The sequence below is a fragment of the Musa acuminata genome, chromosome BXJ3-1, assembly GCF_036884655.1.
Source record: "Musa acuminata AAA Group cultivar baxijiao chromosome BXJ3-1, Cavendish_Baxijiao_AAA, whole genome shotgun sequence".
Taxonomy (NCBI): domain Eukaryota; kingdom Viridiplantae; phylum Streptophyta; class Magnoliopsida; order Zingiberales; family Musaceae; genus Musa; species Musa acuminata.
The window spans coordinates 25,122,657-25,144,688 of record NC_088349.1 but is presented as its reverse complement, the minus strand read 5'-3'; the positions used below and the strand labels follow the sequence as shown (position 1 = coordinate 25,144,688).

At 32.6% G+C, this 22,032-nt stretch overlaps 1 protein-coding gene across 3 annotated transcripts in view; it reads left to right on the top strand.

Moving 5' to 3' along the window:
- Nucleotides 1-22,032, top strand: part of LOC103975158 (cell division cycle 20.2, cofactor of APC complex-like) — a 67,998-nt gene that overhangs the window by 2,118 nt on the left and 43,848 nt on the right. Inside the window, exons 2-6 of one of the 3 annotated variants that reach the window (XM_065135223.1) lie at nt 1,119-1,317; nt 8,220-8,369; nt 16,206-16,358; nt 16,555-16,666; nt 17,739-17,815. In XM_065135223.1, the coding sequence (XP_064991295.1) occupies nt 1,171-1,317; nt 8,220-8,369; nt 16,206-16,358; nt 16,555-16,666; nt 17,739-17,815 (639 nt within the window). In that variant the 5' untranslated portion in view covers nt 1,119-1,170. Of the gene's footprint in view, nt 1-1,118; nt 1,318-2,115; nt 2,169-6,416; nt 6,453-8,219; nt 8,370-16,205; nt 16,359-16,554; nt 16,667-17,738; nt 17,816-22,032 lie in introns of those variants that run through there. The other 2 variants (XM_065135221.1, XM_065135222.1) reach the window with 2 other exon arrangements.

The window sequence follows — 22,032 nt, the reverse complement described above, 5'->3', positions numbered from 1 at the left end:
TACAGAAGACTTCTCTAGTGCTTGAGAAGAAAATCCATTGCTAGTAGCATTGCATAGAGAAGTTTGTGGCATCAAAGAGGCAACATATTTTCATATACGCATTATATATTTGTGATCTTTAGATATGAGTGCAAGTGCCTAAGATGGAAAATTTAGAACCATGCTTTAATTTTTATAGCATTTTAGGTCTATTTACAACGAGTCTATGTGGATGCAACTACAAGTCTGATTTTTGTATCCAATTTTTCTTTCAGCTTTGCACATATATTTGCTATAACCTTTGTCATATCGACATGCAATCTATAACCACTACATCATTGTTGCTATATTTTATGTGTCCTAGTTTTAATATTTTTAACCATGTTACATTCTACTATTATAGTTCTATCTTTTTATGTAAATTATTTTCTTTCCTTCTTTAAATTTGAGAATCTTCATGTTGATGTTATTCTTTGTTTGTTTATGTTAATTATGCATAATTAGACCAATGAGGTAGCTGTTTATATATTTTTTTTTGTTTCTGCTGAGTTGAGGTTTCTTATGATTTTAATGTAGCCTCCAGAATTTCAGACTTTTCTTGCTGTTGAAAAAACTGGTTATAAAGTGTATAATTTTGAATCTTAAATGGTTTCAATATGTTACTATATAGTGAATAACCTCCAAGTAAGATATAAGTTCAAGAGTGAAATCCAAGCTTAAAATATTTAAATTTTAATAGGATGTATCATAATTTCTGTAGAATGCAGTCATCAGACCTATAAGAACTGCAAATCAAATTGAATATTTAATAGTAAAGAGATATCAAACAAATAATTTTATGAGTTTGTTAAAGATGAGGCATTATGATTCTGTTTATTACGTTTTTTTTCTATGATATAAACAGAGGCTCATGACTTTCATTAATAGACTGTCTTCTGTTGGTCTCAAGATTGAGCTTGACAAATGGAGTCAAATAGGATATTACGCAAGTTCTAAATTGTGGAAATTAGCTTATTATACCAACAGTTAACAAATGCTTGATTATAGTGATAGTGTCGTTCTGGTCCTTCTAGATTATAGTAATAAAAAGATCTTTGTTGAGTCTGAAGGTTCTAATTTGTGATTATTTCGGTCTGCAGGATTTTTCTTGCTGATTAGCTGTTGCATTGTAGCAGACTAGTAGCAATTTTCATGAGATTGTTAGAGAAGCTTGCTAAGTTTCATACAAATGCTCACCAACTAATGACATGGCTACTGTTTCAGTATTTTGAATTATGCTGTTGCAGTCATCTTTCACGAGTTTCAGCATCCACGTGCTGTAGTTTGAATCAGCTACTTGTGAGTATAAAACTGACATCTGAATTGGTATTTCTTCATGCCATCTTCCCTGTTTATTTAAGGAGAATAAGCTTTCAGCAGCTGTTGTGATTATTGATTTTAATTCCTAATATCATATATGTAAAAGGTTTAAATTGACATGATAATTCCAGTTGAAACATTTAAGTGATTGTTTTTTTGAGTCATTTAATTGACATGCTTATTTTGGCCCAGTTGTGTGGTTTTGACCATTCTAGTTAGTTTGGCTTAAAGATTTTCAACCTAACAAAGCTAATCTCATATCTGAAATCAAAAGTGGCATCAGGTCCAGTATTTCCTGTTTGATTGAGCTCAAATTGGAGCATTAGTAAACTCCATAGTTCTTCCTATCTGTCATGTCCATCCTTGTCTAGCTTTATTGATTAGGAATTTTGCTACATAGTTTACTTAATGCTAACCAGATTCAGTTTTTCTTTCATATCAAATTTTGTGTTGTTCATGAGTTGATATGCAACATGATGTGTACTTCTTTTTGTCAACTTGGTAATCATATCAGTGCAGACCCCATTTGTTTTCAGTTTTGTACAATAGATTTGCCTAACATCTTTTGATTACAATCACCGTGATGATTAAGTATCACAAATCAAGCATTTGTTAACTGTTTTAGATTTGTGATGCTTTAGATTTTCCTAATATCGCAGATAATTTCACCTGCAACAACTTTCTTATAGACTGCCATTTGTGATGCTTTAGTCATATGTTGAGGCTTATCTTTCTTTTATTTTATGATCAAGGCACATTCTTTATTTGTTCATTCAGGGACAAAGAGACCCGGAGCATTGATGCTTCACTTATTAGAATTTGAGAATCATGTTTGAGTATCATTTTTTGTTGAAGCTATTATATTAGCCCTTTACTAGAGAATATCTCTACTGGTTTCTCAAATTTGATTATTGAAAAGTCTAGTTTATTACTTGCTCTTCTGGCTTGCCTCTTAACATTCTGTAACCTTGCTTCTGAATTATTGACAATTACTATACAGGAATTGTGACTTTTGTCAGTCTTTTTGTTAAGAAAGAAAAAAGAGACATTATCTCACTCTTGAATTGCATCCTAGCTATTCTTTTATCACAGATCATTCATGAATAATATTTTTTTTGACACATTTCAATTTCTTTAGCCTTTGGTTTTTCTCTTTTATTTATGTGTTTTTCACTTTGCACTTTTCTGGCAAAATATATTTCAAACTGATATTTAGATCATTTTGTCATCATTTTAAAACTAAAGAATTTTCATATTAAGAATATAGGTTTGTCTAGAGGAAGCCTACTTTGTTGGAGTTGAATGTAAAGGCACTGAATATATAATTCATTTTCTGTTGATGAATCACTTGAAGAATTTGCACAATTAGCTCATGCTGTTGCACTTATCGAAAGTATGTTTCTATTTCCCCCATTGAATATGATGCAGCGAATAGTTCTATGGTTGCTCTAAGTGTGCATTTCTAGAGGTCTAGAATCTAGAGGTATATTATTGCTTTGACTGTCATTGAATGATGAAATTCAGAAAATATATCTTTCTATCATTAGTAAACTCTACAGTTCTTCCTATGTATCATGTCCATCCTTGTCTAGCTTTATTGAATAGGAATTTTGCTACATAGTTTTATTTGATGCTAACCAGATTCAGTTTTTCTTTCATATCAAATTTGTTTTGTTCATGAGTTGATATACAATGTGATGTACATTTTTATGTTAACTTAGTAATCATATCAATGCAGGCCTCATTTGTTTTCAGTTTTGTATAATAGATTTGCCTAACATCTTTTGATTATAATCACCATGATGATTAAGTTAGTAAATTACTTCATGGTTCATGCTACGCAGAGAATTTCACCTGCAGCAACTTTCTTATAGACTGTCATTTGTGATGCTTTACTCATATGTTGAGGTTTATCTTTCTTTTATTTTATGATCAAGGCACATTCTTTATTTGTTCATTCAGGGACAAAGATACCCAGAGCAAAGATGCTCTGGGTATCTTTTTTTGTTGAAATGGCAGGTTTGAGTATCTTTTTTTGTTGAAGCTATTATATTACCTTGACTAGAGAATATCTCTAGTGGTTTCTCAAATTTGATTATTGAAAAGTCATTAGTGTTTTACTTGCTCTTCAGGCTTGCCTCTTAACATTATGTAACCTTTCTTGCGAATTATTGACAATTACTATACAGGAATTGTGACTTTTGTTAGTCTTTTTGTTAAGAAAGAAAAAAGAGACATTATCTCACTCTTCAATTGCATCCTAGATATTCTTTTATCATAGATCATTCATGAATAATATTTTTAGACACATTTCAATTCCTTTAGCCTTTGTTTTTTCTCTTTTATTTGTGTCTTTTTCAATTTGCACTTTTCTGGCAAAATATATTACAAACTGATATGTAGCTCATTTTTTCATCATTTTAAAAATAAAGAATTATCATATTAAGAATATAGATTTGTCAAGAGGAAGCCTACCTTATTGGAGTTGAATGTAAAGGCACTGAATTATCAATATCATCATTTGCTGTTGATGAATCACTTAAAGAATTTGCACAATTAGCTCATGCTGTTACACTTGCCAAAAGTATGTTTCTATTTCCCCCATTGATCATGATGCAGCAAATAGTTCTATAGTTGTTCTAAGTGTGCATTTCTAGAGGTCTAGAATCTAGGAGTATATTATTGCTTTGGCTGTGTCATTGAATGATGAAATTCAGAAAATATATCTTTTTGAGGCATCTTTCTGACTTGAACTCCATTCTTTAATTTTACATTGGAAATATTTGATTGATGTCGCTTATCTAGTCTTACATGACATGTCATATGTAGTAATTTGTGCTTCTCTTTATATATGTCTCCTTCAAGATTCATAAAAGTCATCCAGTGTTGTCAACAACACTAACAGGTGAAGACATCATGGATAGCTATTCTCATCCATTGAGATGTTGTATGATTGGTTATATTTATTGGGGTTGTATAATGTTGAGTTTTTCAATGGTTGTGATTTAAATTCAAATAGTCACAATCGTAGTTGCTTTCTATCTGGCTGAATAAGCTTTGGTGTTGGCGGGTTCTTTGGTTACATTAATGTCTCTTGAAGCTAGGGAATTGGGTTAGAGAAATTAAAAAAAAAAAATCAGAGAATCTCAAAAAGTTTGAAATTATGAAAGCAAATGTAATTTTCAAATTTTTTTGTGTCCTTAAATAGAAATATTAAATGCAAAGCTACCTTTTTTTGTGATCTTGGAGTTCTCTCTTTGTGGTTGTTATTCGTCATATTCTTGAGAAGGATTAGTGACCATATGACACTCCTATAATATGGGCTATTTGCTTTCTCCTTTTCAAAATTTCTATGGAATAGTACAATCAAAATTTAATGATCTATAAATTCTTCTCAATCTTAGATTTTTTCTAATTGAGTGTGTTTGTTCTGGCGAAATTAGGAAGTAACTTATTGACCAGATGACACTCCTATAATATGGGTCATTCCATTCTCCTTTCCAAAATTGCTGTGGAATAGTATAATCAAAATTTAATGATCTATAAACTCTCCTTGACCGTGGGTTTTTCTCAATTGAGTGTGTTTGTTCTGATGAAATTAGAGAGTAACTTATTAATGGTTTTATTCTCTTCATTTCTTGGGTAACCACAATTGCGATATGTAGAATGAATTTTCTTCGTTGTCAGGTCTTATGCTGTCTAGTTTGAACTTACAGTAGCTTTCTAGAGTGCTTGTAATCAAGATTCTAGTTATGCTAACTGATCCAAAGTTTTGTTTAGGCTTGCTTATTGAAATCAAAGGCTTCATATTGACTCTAGAAAGGGTGATGAAGCCAAGTGTGGAATCCAAGCCCTTGATATTGAATGTGTAATTTTATCAGGAAGAAGTTCTTATGCATTTATGATATAATTATTATGTAGTCATTAAAGCTCTATAATGTTGTATTTTATATTGCTTACTATGCTTTAACTAAAATGACTTTACTCGCAACAATATGAACTAAAATGACATTACTAGGGGTGAGGAAGGGAGAAGGAGGAAAGAGGAAGAAAAATAGAGGTAGAAGGAGGCTATGGTGGAAGAGGAGGAAAAGAAGATGAGAACACTCGGCGGTGGTTGCACAAAGAGTAAAACAGGCTTGTGAGGAGACACGAACCTTAGAAGGAGAACCAGTTCAAGTAATTTTAAAAGAAAAAATGGTTTGATTCGGGTCTTCGAAAAGGGAAAACGGGCCTAGCATTTTTTTTACAAAAAAGGTAAAAAACCATACCATACAACCTAAATGAGGTAGTCCACGTCTTAAATCGTGCCCGGACAGTCATTATCAATCAAACTGACTAAAATTGAAATCAATGAAAATTGTGTTGTGTCTCAGTTTCTGATGTAATTCATTACTTTCTGAGTTACTTTCTGCCATTTGGTAAAAAGTGGGAAAGATAAGTTAATTTCTGCCATTTAAATGTATTTTATAAATGTAATGAAATCTTCTAGCTCACCATTTTAGAGAAAGAGTAATGCATAGTTGGTAGAAATTTTCTGCCAAGATTTCTTTCAAGTCGAGTATATCTCAATTAAGACATATTTTTATGATGTTTGATGATATCTATCATTTGTTGTCTATATCGAATTATCTTATACTTTCATTCAGATTTGTCGATGATATTTCTTTAATGTCGAAAACGATAGAAAACTTCACAAGCATGGATAGTTTTAGTATCTGAATAGTGTAAGTTACAAAAACTCCAATGCATTATATTCAAATAGTATCCTTGTCTTTTAATTGTCTTTTGCATGGATTTAAATAGTGTGCTTCTGCTGTAGTACCTTCGACTATGGATTGGTTTCAGACCATACGGTCTGACGTTAGTTTGTTTTGTTTTTTCTATTATCTTTTCAGGTGATATCAGGTATGACCCAATATATTAATACCATGCTGGTCTCATAGAATATTGAAACTGATATTAGAGAGAGATTGTAGGCCTTGTTGTGTATATTTATTTTATTTCAGGAGTAATTCTGATGCATCTTTGATTTGAATTAACCTTATTTCTGGTAACGTATGGAATGTTACTTCTAGATGATTGTGTAACTTAGAGAAGGCACTTGATGGGGACGTTAGGATGTATGATGGAACTACTCTCATTGTCAGTATCTTCAACCAAAAGGATGCAAAATTCATGAAACAGCCTTACAAGCAAGTGCCCACTAGGCTTTTTTCAATTTTAGCTATTTTAGATTTCATGGGAGCCAATGTCATGTCACTAAACATGCATTTGTTATTCATTTTTAGTTTTTGACTTCCCTGCATTAGATGTTATTGTTGCTTGTTTCATTATACCTTAGCAACCTAAAAGTTAGGGATGCAATCCTAGAGACACATTATATGTAATCCAAGTTACAAATATTGTATATATTATTGCAGAACTCTTAGGGTCTGTTGAAATAAAAGTTACATTTGACCACAACAGCAAACATGATGACAGATAACTCAATTTCTGATAGTTTGAGAAATTTTGAACGTTTGTTTTTTAATATTACAGTATGGCTCTTTAAGTCAAGTCGTTGATGGTTTGAGCAATTTAATTATTTCCTTTCATATAAATTTTTATCTAAAAGATTCTCTTCCAATCTCTTGGTAATTTCTTACTTTCCATTTATTTTCTTTTAATACGCTTGTTAATGAAGTTATCTCTTGATCTTCGAAGGCCTTCCCTTATAAAGAATGCCATCAAATCATTTTCTATTATGATCATATGTGCTAACTAGTTCATATATGGATTAGAAAATTGAACAAAAGGTGCACAAAAATGGTATTGTCATACAAGGTCTGATTTGTGTGATTTAACAGGAAGTAAAGCCATGTACTTGGACATACTTATTTCCATTTCTACAATTGTCATTTTCAAATTCCTACTAGGTTTTTCAGGTTTTATCTTATTTAAAAGAAAGATTTAGTTTTTATTCTCTCTCTTGTAAGGAGAATATCCGTACAAATGTTTTTAACACCGCCGATGTCGGTCCCAAGCCCGAATGAAAAAGGTGGAGGGTTGTGGAAGGTCGCTAAGAAGCAGCTTGAAAAACATTTGAGAACTCATATGCATGATCTTAACTGTTTCGTAATAAACGTAGGTCATCATTGAGATTAGATGTGAGATAAGATTGTCTGAAAGAAAACTATGATAATATCAGCTGGGACTAATCATTTGCTCACGAGACATGAGACATCTGGTCTAAGGGCAAACCCTATGTATCTGAGAGGAAAATTAGAAATCTTGTCGTTCAGTATATTGGCAGATTTGCGATAATTTGAATTTTCAAGACCCAACATCACTATCTATTTTTCGACCAGATACTCTAAAATCATACAATACTTTCAGATTTACCAATTATTGTTCTTTGATCTCACAAAACACATAGAATCATCCTCTTATTTCAGGTTGATCATGTTACTAGAGGATCTGCACGGCCCAAACTTATCTGACCTTGCCTGATCTTAGTATTGTGCAAAACATGTCAAGCTCAAGAAGAAACAGCAGAAAGATCAGTTCTTCATGGCAAACCATTAATCCTTCTTTTGTTAGATGAGTAGCTTCTCTTTTGAATGTAGATAACTTTCTTGAACTCCTTGAATTACTGGTCAAATTCCTGCTATAGGCATTAATTAGATATTTGGACTTCTTCTGACACTATAGATCATTACAGTGTCTGTAACTGTATATAAATTTTCTCTCAATATGTCACTCAAACTTTGTAGCTATTTTGTTTCTTTTTTTGGCTGTAATCTTTACATGTTTCCATAGTATCTTTTTATGTATTTCAATGTCATTTGTGCAAATATGTTTTTTGTTTACAAATTAATTAATGTGACAAAAAATTGTAGCTTAAGGAGATGGGTGGAAATGGTAGCCTAACCAGAGGCGAAGAAGCTGCTGATGCTAGCAAGGTATCTGATCAATCAGCTGAAAGGAAAAAAAGTTTGGTGGACTGGATGAACTTGATTAAACCTGCTAATGGGGAGAAAGATCACTGGGTAAGTTTAGATGCTTTTTCTTTGGTTATTAAAGAATTTTTTCAACTTGATATTTGTTGGTGTGAAAAAATGATTATTCTAGAGATACTTTCATTTGTTTTTGTGAATCAATGTCTTCATTATGATTGTTGTTGTTGCTAATTAAAACAACTAGGACATTATAAATGATAGGATCCTTGTAATATCAGATATGTAAATCAAGCACAATATACAGATGATATATCATGGGTATATAAAAATATAAATAGTAATATATATATAATTGTATACCTCGAAACCACCAAAACATGTGTGTTTGTGAAAATTCTCTAGTCAAACTACTCTAAAAAAAATTTCAATGAACAATAACTTGGCACAAATTATTGAAAACATTTGATTATCAATATAAAAATAATAGTAGACAAATGAATCAAAATATGCAGATTGACAAATAAATAGTGTTTCAGAAAATCAACATAAGATTAACTTGGTTTGATAAATTTCTACCTATATTTATAGAAAAAAATTGAATTCTTCATTATATAAGATTAACTATGAGGTTTTTTGAGTTATTCTCCCTCGCATGATTTTTTTTTAACATCTTCTTATATAAATCTAAAGTACTTTTCACTTTAACTCAAGATCTCCGAGAGCACTTAAATGTCTTACTTTTTTCTCTCATCAAAATCTTGAGATTTATTAGAATAAATCCTAATTCACCTAGAAATTTTAATTTAACTAGAAATTTTTTTCAACTAAATTGAATATAATTAGAACTCCTAAAAAACTTACCAAAATCTTTTATTCAAAATCTATAATTGGAGGACATTTGATTGATTATATAGGAAGAGAAGCATGACAATTATGCAACTATAATTGTGTTTGACAATCAAAAGAGCTGTCCTCATCAACCACTCAAATGCTGTTGAAAAAATTGATTATAAATTATATAATTTATAATCTGAAATGGTTTCAATAAGTTAGTATATAGTAAATAATCTCCATAAAAGATAAATTCAAGAGTGAAATCCAAGCTTAAAATATTCTAATTTTAGTATGATGTGTCATAATTTCTATTTTAAAAAACAGTCATTAGACCTATGAGAATAGTAAACCAAATTGAATAATATAATAGTAAAGAGATATCAAGCAAATAATTCTATGAGTTTGATGAAAATGAGGCATTATGATTGTCTATTATGGTTTTTTTCTATGATATGAACAGAGGTACATGAATTTCTATGAATAGACTATCTTCTGCTGGACTCAAGATAAGGCCTGACAAGTTCTAAATTGTGGAAGTTAGCTTACTATATCAACAGTTAACAAATGCTTGATTATTGTGATAGTGTAGTTCTGGTCCATCTGGATAAAAGGATCTTAGTCGAGTCTAAAGGTTCTAATTTGTGATTATTTTAGTCTCTGGGATTTATCTTTTGCTGAATCAGCTGTTGACTTATAGAAGACTAGTAGCAATTTTCATGAGATTGTTAGAGAAGCTTGTTAAGTTTCATACAAATGCTCACCAACTAATGACATGGCTACTGTTTCAGTATTTTTAATTATGGTGTTGCTATCATTTATCACAAGTTTCAGCATCCACACCTTGTGGTTTGAATTATGCGCCTTGCAAGCATAAAACTAACATCTGAATCAGTATTTCTTCATGCCAATTTCCAGTTTATTTAATGAGATTAAGTTAGCAACAGCTGTTGTGATTATTGTTTGCAATTCCTAATATCACATATGGTAAAAAGTTTAAATTTTCATGATAATTCCAGTAGAAATATTTAAGTCATGAAATGCTTATTATAACATCACGACAATCATCATGATGATTAGCTTGTTAGCAAATTGCTTCATGGTTCATGCTACATGGATATTTCGCCTGCAAAAGCTTTCTTATAAATTGTCATTTGTGATGCTTTAGTCATATGTTGAGGCTTATCTTTCTTTTATTTTATGATCAAAGCACATTTTTTCTTTTGTTCATTAGGGACAAAGAGGCTCAGAGCATTGATGCTTCACTTATTAGAATTTGAGAATCATGTTCATTTATCTTTTTTTTTTTAACTATTATATTAGTCCTTTACTAGAAAATATATTTAGGGGTTTCTCAAATTTTATTATTGAATAGTCTATTTGTTTACTTGCTTCTCATTCTTGTTTAACTTATGGCTTGCCCCTCAACATTCTATAATATTTCTTGCGAACTATTAGCAATTACTCTATAGAAATTGTGACTTTTGTTAGTCTCTGCTATATTTATGTAAGAAGGAAAAAAGAGACATTAACTAATTCTTGAATTGCATTCTAGATATTCATTTGTCACAAGAGCATTCATCAATAATATTTTTACACATATCAATTCCTTTAGCTTTTTCTTTTTCTTGTTGATTTGTGTGCTTTCACTTTGCACTTTTCTGCAAAAATATATTGTAAACTGATATTTAACTTATTTTTTCATCATTTTAAAACTAAAGAATTATCATATTAAGAATGTAGGTTTGTCCAAAGAAAACCTACCTTGTTGGAGTTGAATATAAAGGCACTAAAGATAATACTTTTTCTATTGATTAATCACTTATAATTTGCACAATTAGCTTATACTGCTCCACTTATCAAAAACATGGTTTTTAATTTCGATGTGTACTGCCCGATATAGGCAGTACGTACTGGTCCAAGAGCCTCTCGACGCGTGGACTGCCTGCTATCAGGCGGTGCCAAATTTTGGTCCCGTATCGCTCGATACAGGGTTGTATTGGGTAGTAACAGTCGAAATTTCAACCATTACCGACTTGTATCCTATTTTAGATGTACTTCTCGATATGGTATGCCTCGATATGTACCGTACCGAGCCAGTACAAACCAAAATTGTGAATCTTGATCAAAAGTATGGTTCTTATTCTCTCGGTTGAACATGATATAGTGAATAGTCCTATGGTTTCTCTAAGTGTGCATTTCTAGAGGTCCAGAATTTAGGAGTATATTATTGCTTTGGGTCATTGAATGATGAAATTCAGAAATATATCTTTTTGAGGGTTTTTTTGGCATAAACTCCATCCTCTAATGTTACATAGAAAATATTTCATTGATGTCACTTACTCAGTCTTACATGACATGTCATATTTAGTAACTTATACATCCTATTGTATTTGTCTCCTTCAAAATTCATAAAGTGTTGCCAACAACAAAACAACAGGTGAAGATTAGAAATGTTGTATGATTGGTTATATTTATTAGGGTCATATAATGTTGAACTTTTCAATGTTTGTGACTTAAATTCAAACACTCACAATCGTGGTTGCTTGCTATCTGGCTGAATAAGTTTAGGTGCTGTCGGATTCATTGGTTATGTTAATGTTGCTTTGAGCTCGAGATTATGAAGAAGTCAGAAATTCTAAAGAAAAATATATTTTTCTATATATTTTTGTGGTTTTAAATAGAATATTAAATACAAAGCTGCCTTTCTTGTGATCCTAGAGTTCTTTCATGGTGATTGTTATTTATCATTTTTTACAAGGATTAGTGACCAAATGACATTCCTATAACATGGGTCTTTCCCTCTGTTTTTTAAAATTATCATGGAATAGTACAGCCAAAATTTAATAATATATAAACTCCTTGACCTCCGGTCTTTGCTTATTAAGGTGTCTTTGTTCTGATGAAATTAGTGAGCAATTTATTAATGGTTTTGGACCGTTCATTTCTCAGGTAACTAGAATTACATTATGTAGATACGGAATGATTGGATAGTGTCACTTGGTAGAACGAATTTTCTTGGCTTATGCTATCTAGTTTCAACATTCACTACTCTTTCTAAAGTGCTTGTGATCAGGATTTCGGTTATTCTCACTGATCCAGAGTTTTGTTTAGGCTTGCTTATCAAAATCAAAGGATTTATATTGGCTCTGGAAAGGGTGCTGAAGTCAAGTACCTAGTCCGAGCCCTTCATGTTGAAATTATAATTTCATTAGCAACAAGTTTGTTCCTTCCTCTAACCAGGACTCTTCATCCTAGCTATTGAAGGATAGGAGGGAGTATAGAAGTCTTTTCATAACTAAGGACCAAATAGAGGTAGCAAATTATACTAAAAAAGAAAATGTTTGGAGAAGTCAGTAAAGAGGTGGCAAATCAGGTATAGTTAAGATTAAAAGTGCAAGATTTGAGCAAATTGATTGGTTGTAGGTAGGCCGTTTTAAAAGTTTCCCAATGAAAGGTTTGATCTTTGGGCAACTACAAGTTACCATAATGCCTTTCAACTTGTCTAATAAGTTTTCTTATTCTAGTCATCCTCTTTAATAAATCTAGATGCATCATTGCCGTTGATTAGACCTTCAGGGGTAAGGGTCTAGATCCATCCATCAGCATATGGGACTTGGGGAATATGAATATAAAAATTACTTCAAATCAAAAGAGGGTGGAAAAGATCTTACAAAATAATTAAATTTCAGTTTCCTCTAATAATAAGATCAGATATGGTATCAATGTTCATAGCAACATTAATATTAAAGTAAGTGGGCCATCTGCTCGAAAGAATATTACAAAGCCAAGGGTCATCCCAAACCTTTATGGTGCTACCAATATTGATGATTCTCTTAAGCTCGCTCTTAACAAGGGAAATCGAATGGCAAAGACCACACCTAGTCTTAAAGATTCTATTGTGTTTATAATCAATCTTTGAATATCTTCATTTTTAGTTTGTTGTATAGTGGCCTAAAGTTTATCTTTATGGTTTAACATAGGAAGGATCCATTAGGCACCAATAGATTTCTTGACTACTAGAAGGCACCAATAAATGTTCTTGATGGGAGAACGTCTATATAAACGAGGGTTTTGGTTTTGGCTCTATCTCTCTCTCAAGTCTAAAGGATTTCCAACACCATCTAATGTGAGAGTTCTGAGCCTAGAAGTGTCAAAATACAAAGAGAAACCATTGTTGAAATTTTCGACAACAATGGCTAGAGGTACACAATTTTCGTTTCCGCATTAGTTTTCTTGTGTTCCTATTATGGTGGTTTAGAAACACATTTTCGTATTAAATTTTCTAACAGTTGGTATCAAAGCGATTAACCTTTACCTTGATATGAAAGAGTTTTTATTTTTATACCATGAATATGGCTTGATTTTGGTTTCGTTTTTAAACCTTTTGATATATTTCATGTTGAAAATCATGAAAATATAACATTTTCAGTATTTTTAGTCGGTAAAATGCTTATATATTATATATGAATATTTGATTATATTAATTTATAATTTACCCACATGGATTATGAATTGGAATATAATTTGATAGTTTTTTCATAAAGACTATTTGAATTAAAATATTAACCCATAGCCAATTTTTATGTCATGAGATTTATCTTTTGGGATGTTTAACATTGGTAAAACATGCAATTTAATCTATTAAGCCTTAAATTTTGACATAACATATTTGATTTTATGTCGTTTCTCAAACTGTTAATTTCTTTGATATTCGATGTGACATTCTCAGGATGATAACTATAAGATATGGAAGGAGAGGATTCTCCTCTATTTAGAGCGGATGGATATTGATTATGCCATTAGGAAGGACAAACCACCTACAGTCACTAATACCAGTACTCTAGTTGAGGTCGCATTATATGAGCGATGGGAGCGATCCAATCGGCCCAACGTAATGTTTATCAAGACTAAAATAACTGCTGGCATACATGGTTCTGTTGACCAACATGAGAAGGTCCGAGACTTGCTACAAGTTATCAATGAGCAATTCATCACTTCAAAAAAGGCACTAGCAAGTACCCTAATAATGATATTCTCATCCCTCGGACTCACCAACATAAATGGTATGCATGAGCATATAATTGCAAATGCGAGATATTACAACTCAACTTAAGAAACCCGAGGTTAATATGTCAAAATCTTTCCTGGTGCACTATATTATGAATACCCTTCCATATTAATACAAGCCTTTTAAGATTTAATATAATACACATAATGACAAATGGTCAATCAATGAATTAATTGACATGTGTGTTCAAGATGAAGAGAGGCTAGTGATGGAATTGGGTGAGAGTGCATTGATGGTAACTACTCACGGGAAGAATAAAACTGACAAAAATCCACACACTTCTACTCTTTAGTGCACTATATGGCATATGCAACTTTTTGTCTTGCTTCTTCACAAGTAATCAAATTCACAGGAGTCAAATCCTGTAGCATCTAATGGAATATGGACTAACATGCAGTTCATTAAGCATGAAGAATTATGGTTTGGCTAAGAATAACATTTCACATGAGACATTCTTTTCCTTGAATTTTCCTCCCTTAAATGCCAACTTTTTAATTGAACTCCCTCTTTTTTGTTCTTCAACCATCGAGTCTCCCTGTAATATTTGAGTTAATTTAATAAAATCCTTTGTAATATCTGTTTATCCGATTACCCATTATAGTTGTATTTGAAGAACACAGCTTGAATTGTCCATACCTTTCAGATGACTATGAATTCCTGTTGGCTAAACCTGACACAGTATGCTGTATGAGACCTCAAATCAGCATTTACCTGTTAAGAATTAGGTCAAATAATAAGCACTCCATGCAGGATCAGATGCTGGCCCTTACTAACACAAAGGTGTGCTCTGATGTGATTTTTTCTTTTTTTTTTTGAAACTGCACCTTCTTGCCTGCAGAGCAATGGAAAGTTCCATGGTTTCATGTAAACAATATAGTGTGCACTGTTTATGGTGCTAGTATCAATGGCAAGCAATCCTGATTGTAAATGCTGGGGCTTCCTGATATTTGGTGTTATAACAATAGTATTGTTTGTTGATTTCTCCATCATGCTGGAACTGTTATTAAAATGAGGCAACAAATAATTTTTGTTTAACTTTGCAGATTGTTTATTTAATATCTAGTCTTTTTTTTATTCTTGTTGTTTTTGGGACATCATTTTTGGTGCCAGCGCCTTTCTATGTGTACACTTTTGATCTATGCCATCCTGTTCTAAACAACATGGTGATCCTTGTTTCTTATAAGAAAATTAAATTTACAAATGAGTAATGCCAGAAGTTCTGTGCAGAAGAGTAACCAATGAAAACTTTTTTTGGTACCACCATCTAGATGTCCCCATATCTGATGGTAATATATTTGGCTGAAAATATGTTTGAAGTAATTATTTAGGCAATTCTCTTTAATGTGTTGATGATGAAACAACCTGGAACTTTATCCCTTGTACAAGGACTATCCCTTTTCCTTTGAAGCGAAAAATAGACAGTGTATATCATTTTATCAATTAAGATTATGAAATAAGGACTACAAGAGAGAGGAAGAAAGAGTGTGATAATGAAAATGAGTGAGTGTGAGAGTGAGAGGGAAAGAAGCACAAGGCGATGACAACCATTATAGACTTAACATCATCGCGAATTGTTTGCAAAAGTAATAAAAAAACTCTAGCTTTTTAGCTGAGATATTGACTTTCCATCCAAAAAATCCTCCTATCAGAAGTCTTCACCGAGTACGAGGACAATGTATTGTTATACATGACTTGTAAAATTAATGAATCTGGCAGTGACTGTCATGCAGCAAAATAACTGGGTAGAACAACAAAATTGTGCACTTTTGATCCCTTTTCAATGGGTAAAAGAAGCCTGTCTACATAATGACATGACAATATGGATTTATTCATTTATTTAGTATCAAAATGTGAAAATTGTGGTTGTGACTTCTTATCGTCTTTTTTGTATTCGGCAGAGTACTTCAAGCACTATTTTGATCTCATCATTCTATTTTCAACAATATGATTCTATTGGCACATTCTTTTCTTCTTTTGTTGAATTCATGATGGTGAATCATACTAAAGAATCTCATGTTTTGCAGTATATTAGTCATCTAGTTAATCAACTTGCCAGACATCAATTTTTGAAAATAGTTTGTCAACTGGAGCGAAAGACGATACTTGGGGCTTATTCATTGCTTGAAGTGATTGAGTCAGAGTTGGAAGGCTATCTATCAGCAGGCAATGGTCGCGTGGTATGCAAACAACTATTCATCATTTCAGCATCATATGTAGGAGGGCTGGTTCAAGTTCCAAATTGATACCAATGCTTGTGTTCTATTTGTTCAAATCCTATCCTCATTCCCATTTAAACTTTTATGCATTAGGGAGATTACCAAATAGAAATATTCTTGTATGTCACTTGTGTTTTGGCTTTTGCTTGCCATGCAGGGTCATTGTCTCTCCCTTATTCAAGCTGCATCAGAAGTACATGAACAAGGGGCAGTTGATGACCGTGATACATTTCTGCATAGTGTCCGGGATCTTCTAAGCATCCATTCGAGTAATCCTTGATATTCATAATGACTCAATACAACCTTGATTATAATATATTTAGTTACACTGATATGCTTTTCTTTTAGATTCTCAATCAGCATTACCGACATATGTATCAGCACATGGTATAGTTCAGCAGATTTCAGGATTGCAGTCTGACTTGCTGTCTCTTCAGTTTGAACTCGAAAACTCTCTTCCAAAAGACCGAAGATGTATCAATGAACTATAAGTGAACTTTGTTTATCATGTGTACAAACTTAGATTTAATGTACCAGAGACTGGGAATAGAATGAGTCAATATTGGATTAGCAGTTTTTGAGAAAAAGAAAGCGTTATAGCCAGCCCCATGTTATTGCATAAGTCGTACCCTGTTTTCTAATAGTGGCTCATACTCGACCTTGACCTTCTAGGGATGGATCAAGTCAATCTTTTTTCCTTTTGAATTAAAAATGTTATCTAGTAGGTTACTTGGCAACTTTTCATATGCTTTTTCACATCAATGTCATGAGGATAATCAGGATACTCGACTCTGACCGAAGACGATGTATCAACGAACTGTAAGTGAACTTTGTTTATCATGTGTACAAACTTAGATTTAATGTATCAGAGACTGGGAATAGAATGAGTCAATATTGGACTAGCAGTTTTTGAGAAAAAGAAAGCGTTATAGCCAGTCCCATGTTATTGCATAAGTCATACCCTGTTTTCTAATAGTGGCTCATACTCGACCCTGACCTTCTAGGGATGGATCAAGTCAATCTTTTTTCCTTTTGAATTAAAAATGTTATATAGTAGGTTACTTAGCAACTTTTCATATGCTTTTTCACATCAATGTTATGAGGATAATCAGAATGAACTCTTTGTAGAAATATTCATGATATGCATTAATATACATATTTATTAGTTTTTGTATATCACAATAGGATTTGTGATATGTGTACGCATATTTATTCTTGTATGTCTTGTATATCACATAGCATTTGTGATACGTGTTTATCACGATAGTCACCTTTCATATGTATTGATGTTATTCGTTAATATGCGTATTTAATAAATGCTTTGCATCTTTTACGGTCCAGATGCACCCTTATTCAGACCCCTGGAGCAGTTATTGTTCTCGTCATCAACGACAGCAGAACCATTGTTAACACCTAGGGTATGTCTTTCTACTATGTTTGTTGATTCATAAGAAGCCTTGTTACTTTGTATTTTGCTTGCTTATCTTCAAATTTTTGTATATATACTTGTCAAACCTTTATAATACCATATTTGTCCCTCTAGATTTTACGTGTAACCTTAAAGATTTAGATTTGTGTATATTTGCTTCTTGATACATGTTAGGGTATATATGATTAAACATAATACCTATTGGGTTGGAGGTGGAACTAATTTTCCATATTGCAAAATACAAACAAAAGTGAACAAATTCTTCATGAGAATTTGGCATGTACATATTTTCTTAAAGATTCGGTAGGACATGATAGACAACCGAAAAAGTAGAACTAGACTTTCAAAGAGTAACTTTTCTTGAAAATTATTGTCATGATGACCATGATAGTTAAAACAGTCTTGTATGGCACTAACACTAGACCTGAGGCTAAACATATTTATGCAAATGTTCTTGTAATTTCAAAAAAATCTAATCAATAGGAAATATATAAAATACCACCCTAAGCTTGTTAGGATCAATACGTCACTAAGAGGGGGGAGGGGATTAGTGTAGTGATAAAAATTATGTTGATTGGAAAGTTTCGTTTGATAAAATTGTTTCGTCAAAGCTCGTATCGAAAAGTAACGAAAGTAATAACTTAGCCTAGAGTGTAGATAAGTAATGAAAGAAAGCAATAAGGAAAGAACACATCAGATTTATAATGGTTCGGTCATTGTGACTGACGTCCACTTCTGATTTCTCCTCTGTCGAGGTCACCGGCGTCCACTAATGGTCTTCCTTCAATGGGTGAAGGCTAACCACCCTCTTACAATACTTTCTCCTTTTCATGGGTTTAGGAAAGAACCCTTACAAGTCTCACACCTCACTTCAATGATCATAAAACATAGAGAGGGAGGAGGAGGACACATCACTTTTGTAAATCTTTCACACCTCAACACTTTAAGATTTTATTCACAGTTTGATATACTTTCATGCAGAAAGGAATGGGATATTTATAGGCCCTAATGGTTTCAAAATTGGAGCCTAAAAGTGTCTCATCCCGGGTTTTCGGGGTACTAGCGGTACTACTACTTGACACTTTGACATTGGGTGGTACCACTTCCCAGCCTGGCGGTACTACCACCTAACAGAGTCTCGAATACTGGGCTCTAGTGGTACCATCGCTTGACAGGATGGTACCACCGCCTAACAGGACGGTACCACCACTTGGCAGCAATAATTATCGATGGTACCACTGCCCATGCTTCTTGGTGATTGAGACCTGGGCAGTTCCACCGCCCTAGTATGGTGGTGCCAGCGTCAGACAAGGTTTAGCAACCTGTTTGGACTTTGAATCCAGCCCAAACCAGTCCAATTACGGGCCTAATTGGCTCGTAATAGGTTTAATGGGATTACCTTCCAAACCTAACCCTAATTATATGCTAACTTCATTTAAGGCATACACTAAACAAAACAAGTCCGATATGTCTAGGTTTCTTCCAGTGAGCTTCCGACGATCTTCCGGCGGACTTCCGATGATCTTTCGGCAATCTTCTAGCGGACTCCCGGCAAGCTCTTGGACTTCACGATGATCTTCTTAGCGAGTTCCGATGAGCTTCTTCTTGGCAAATTCTGGCGGCACTTCCAACGAACCTCCGGACTCCCGATGAACTCTCGAACTCCTAAAGAATTCTCGATCTTGACTTCGGTATTTCGTTTTGTTTTATGCCTTGATCGCTATAGTAGTTAATCCTGTATACTTTTCTCAATATATAGATTGGATCAAACAATTTACCAATTGATTTCATCATCAAAATTCAAAATTCAACAATCTTCCCCTTTTTGATGATGATAATCAATTGATGACGGAGTTAACCTTAACTCTCCCTATCTATATGCCATACTTGAGAAAAGTCACTCTTGAATTCAAGGTCTTTGAATACATACGATGCATATGTGATACATTTTGATATTTTTCATGTATTTACGATGTATTAGACGATACCAATCATATTTCAACAAGTATTCACAATATATTCAAGCATTTATGATATGATACATTTTACACATTATTTCAAACATTTATAATGCCAAGTTGTCATCAATTTGTCACATTTATCATTATGATACGAAATCAAGCATGATTTTAAGAATGAAACATTTTCAAGTATCCATGCCATATTACGATGCGTTTTAAGCATTTATGATACATATGATGCATATGCGATACATTTTGATATTTTTTAGGTATTTACGATATATTAGATGATACCAATCATATTTCAAGTATTCGTAATACATTCAAGCATTTATGATATGATACATTTTACACATTATTTCAAGCATTCATAATGTCAAGTTGTTATCAATTTGCTACATTTCTCCCCTTTTGTCATCAACAAAAAGGAGAACCATTCAACAATGCAAGTGTTTTTTTTTTGAAATATTCAAGTACGTTCTACACCAATTTATCCATGCTAGCAAACATGAGAAGTTTAGTAAAAAACTTTGTATAAAAAGTGAGAAGCTAGCATTTTTGCTTAGAAACTTTTTGGTTCTTCTTAAGACATGCAAGTTTCTTTCTTCCTTTGTCATAAAAATAAGAAGAAGAGGAAGAAGAGTAAGGGAGGAATTTATTCTCCATAAGAAATCAAGAACCAAATTCATGAAAAGATTTGAACCAAGTTAAATCCATAATAAATGAGTTTCATTGAATCAAGCTTCTATTTTAGCAAAGAGAAAGGATTCATTAAAAGAATCAAGATGTCCATACAAAATCAAATCCCTATTCTTGCAAATGATCATCACATACTAAAAGTCCCTAAATAAAAATTCTTCTTTCGTGAGAAGAGTGAGGAAGAATTCATGGGAAAGGATCATCAAATGAAAGATCAAAAATCCATGAATCAAACTTCATAAATCAAATCTCTTTTCTTGTAAATAGAATGATAAAGAATTCATAGGACACGATCTCAATTTAGAAAGAAAATTTAAGTTACAAAAAATTAAGAAATCCGAGAAGTATAAAAGAGAAACTCATGCATCAGAAAGATTTAACATGCCTAATTCTTAGAGTTTTGCATGTATTATACCATCATCAAGAAGCGTATCATAATATTGAAAAGCACTATACTTAGTGCATAGTTATACTTGTTGCGCATTATTCTACATTCATCGAACAAATTATAAAAGGCACTTAAAAGCTCATTGAAAGATAAATTTGTATCTAAAGAACCACTTACCTCATCTTTGATAGCCATTAGTGCGTTGTTGGTGATTTTCTTGTTACTTTGTTCTTCATCTTCAGAATAGCTCGAATCATCCTATGTTGCTTTGAGCGCCTTCTTCTTCTTTGGTTGTTTCTTCTTCACTTGAGGATATTCACTTTTGAAATGTCCCGACTTTTTATATTCGTAGCATATAAGTTATTCTTTCTTGGGTTCAATTTTATTTTTAGTATTATTTTAAAATTTATTTTTTTTTATGAATTTTTTGAACTTTCTTGTCAAGAGTCCCAAGTCATCATCATAGTCCTCATAATTTGAACTTCCTTTCAAGTGGTCTTCATAAGTTCTTAGTATCATATCCTTCCTATTCTTTGCAAGGTTATTCTCAAGCTTTTTATGAGCATTGCAAGTCATCTCATAGGACATTAATGACCCGATAAGTTCTTCGAGAGGGAAATTATTCAAATCCTTGGCCTTTTGAATGGCCGTAACTTTAGGGTCCCAACTCTTTGGAAGAGATTTTAATATTTTATTAACGAGTTCAAAGTTAGAAAAATTTTTATCAAGCGCTTTTAGACCATTGATGACATCCGTAAACCAGGTGTATATGTCTCCAATGGTCTCACTTGGTTTCATCTGAAACAATTCATAAGTATGGACTAAAAGATTTATTTTGGACTCATTTACTCTACTAGTACCTTCGTGCATGATTTCGAGTATATGCCAAATATCGAACGTCATTTCACAAATAGATACTCGATTAAACTTATTTTTATCTAAATCGTAAAACAAAACATTCATAGCCTTGGCATTTAAAGAGAAAGTCTTCTTCTCCAACTCATTCCAATCGTTCATTGGAAGAGAAGACTTTTGAAAATCGTTTTTCACAATGTTCCATAACTCAAAATCCATAAAAATTAAAAAAATTCTCATTCTATTTTTCCAATAGGTGTAATTCGTCCCATTGAATATGGGTGGACGTGTGATTGAGTGACC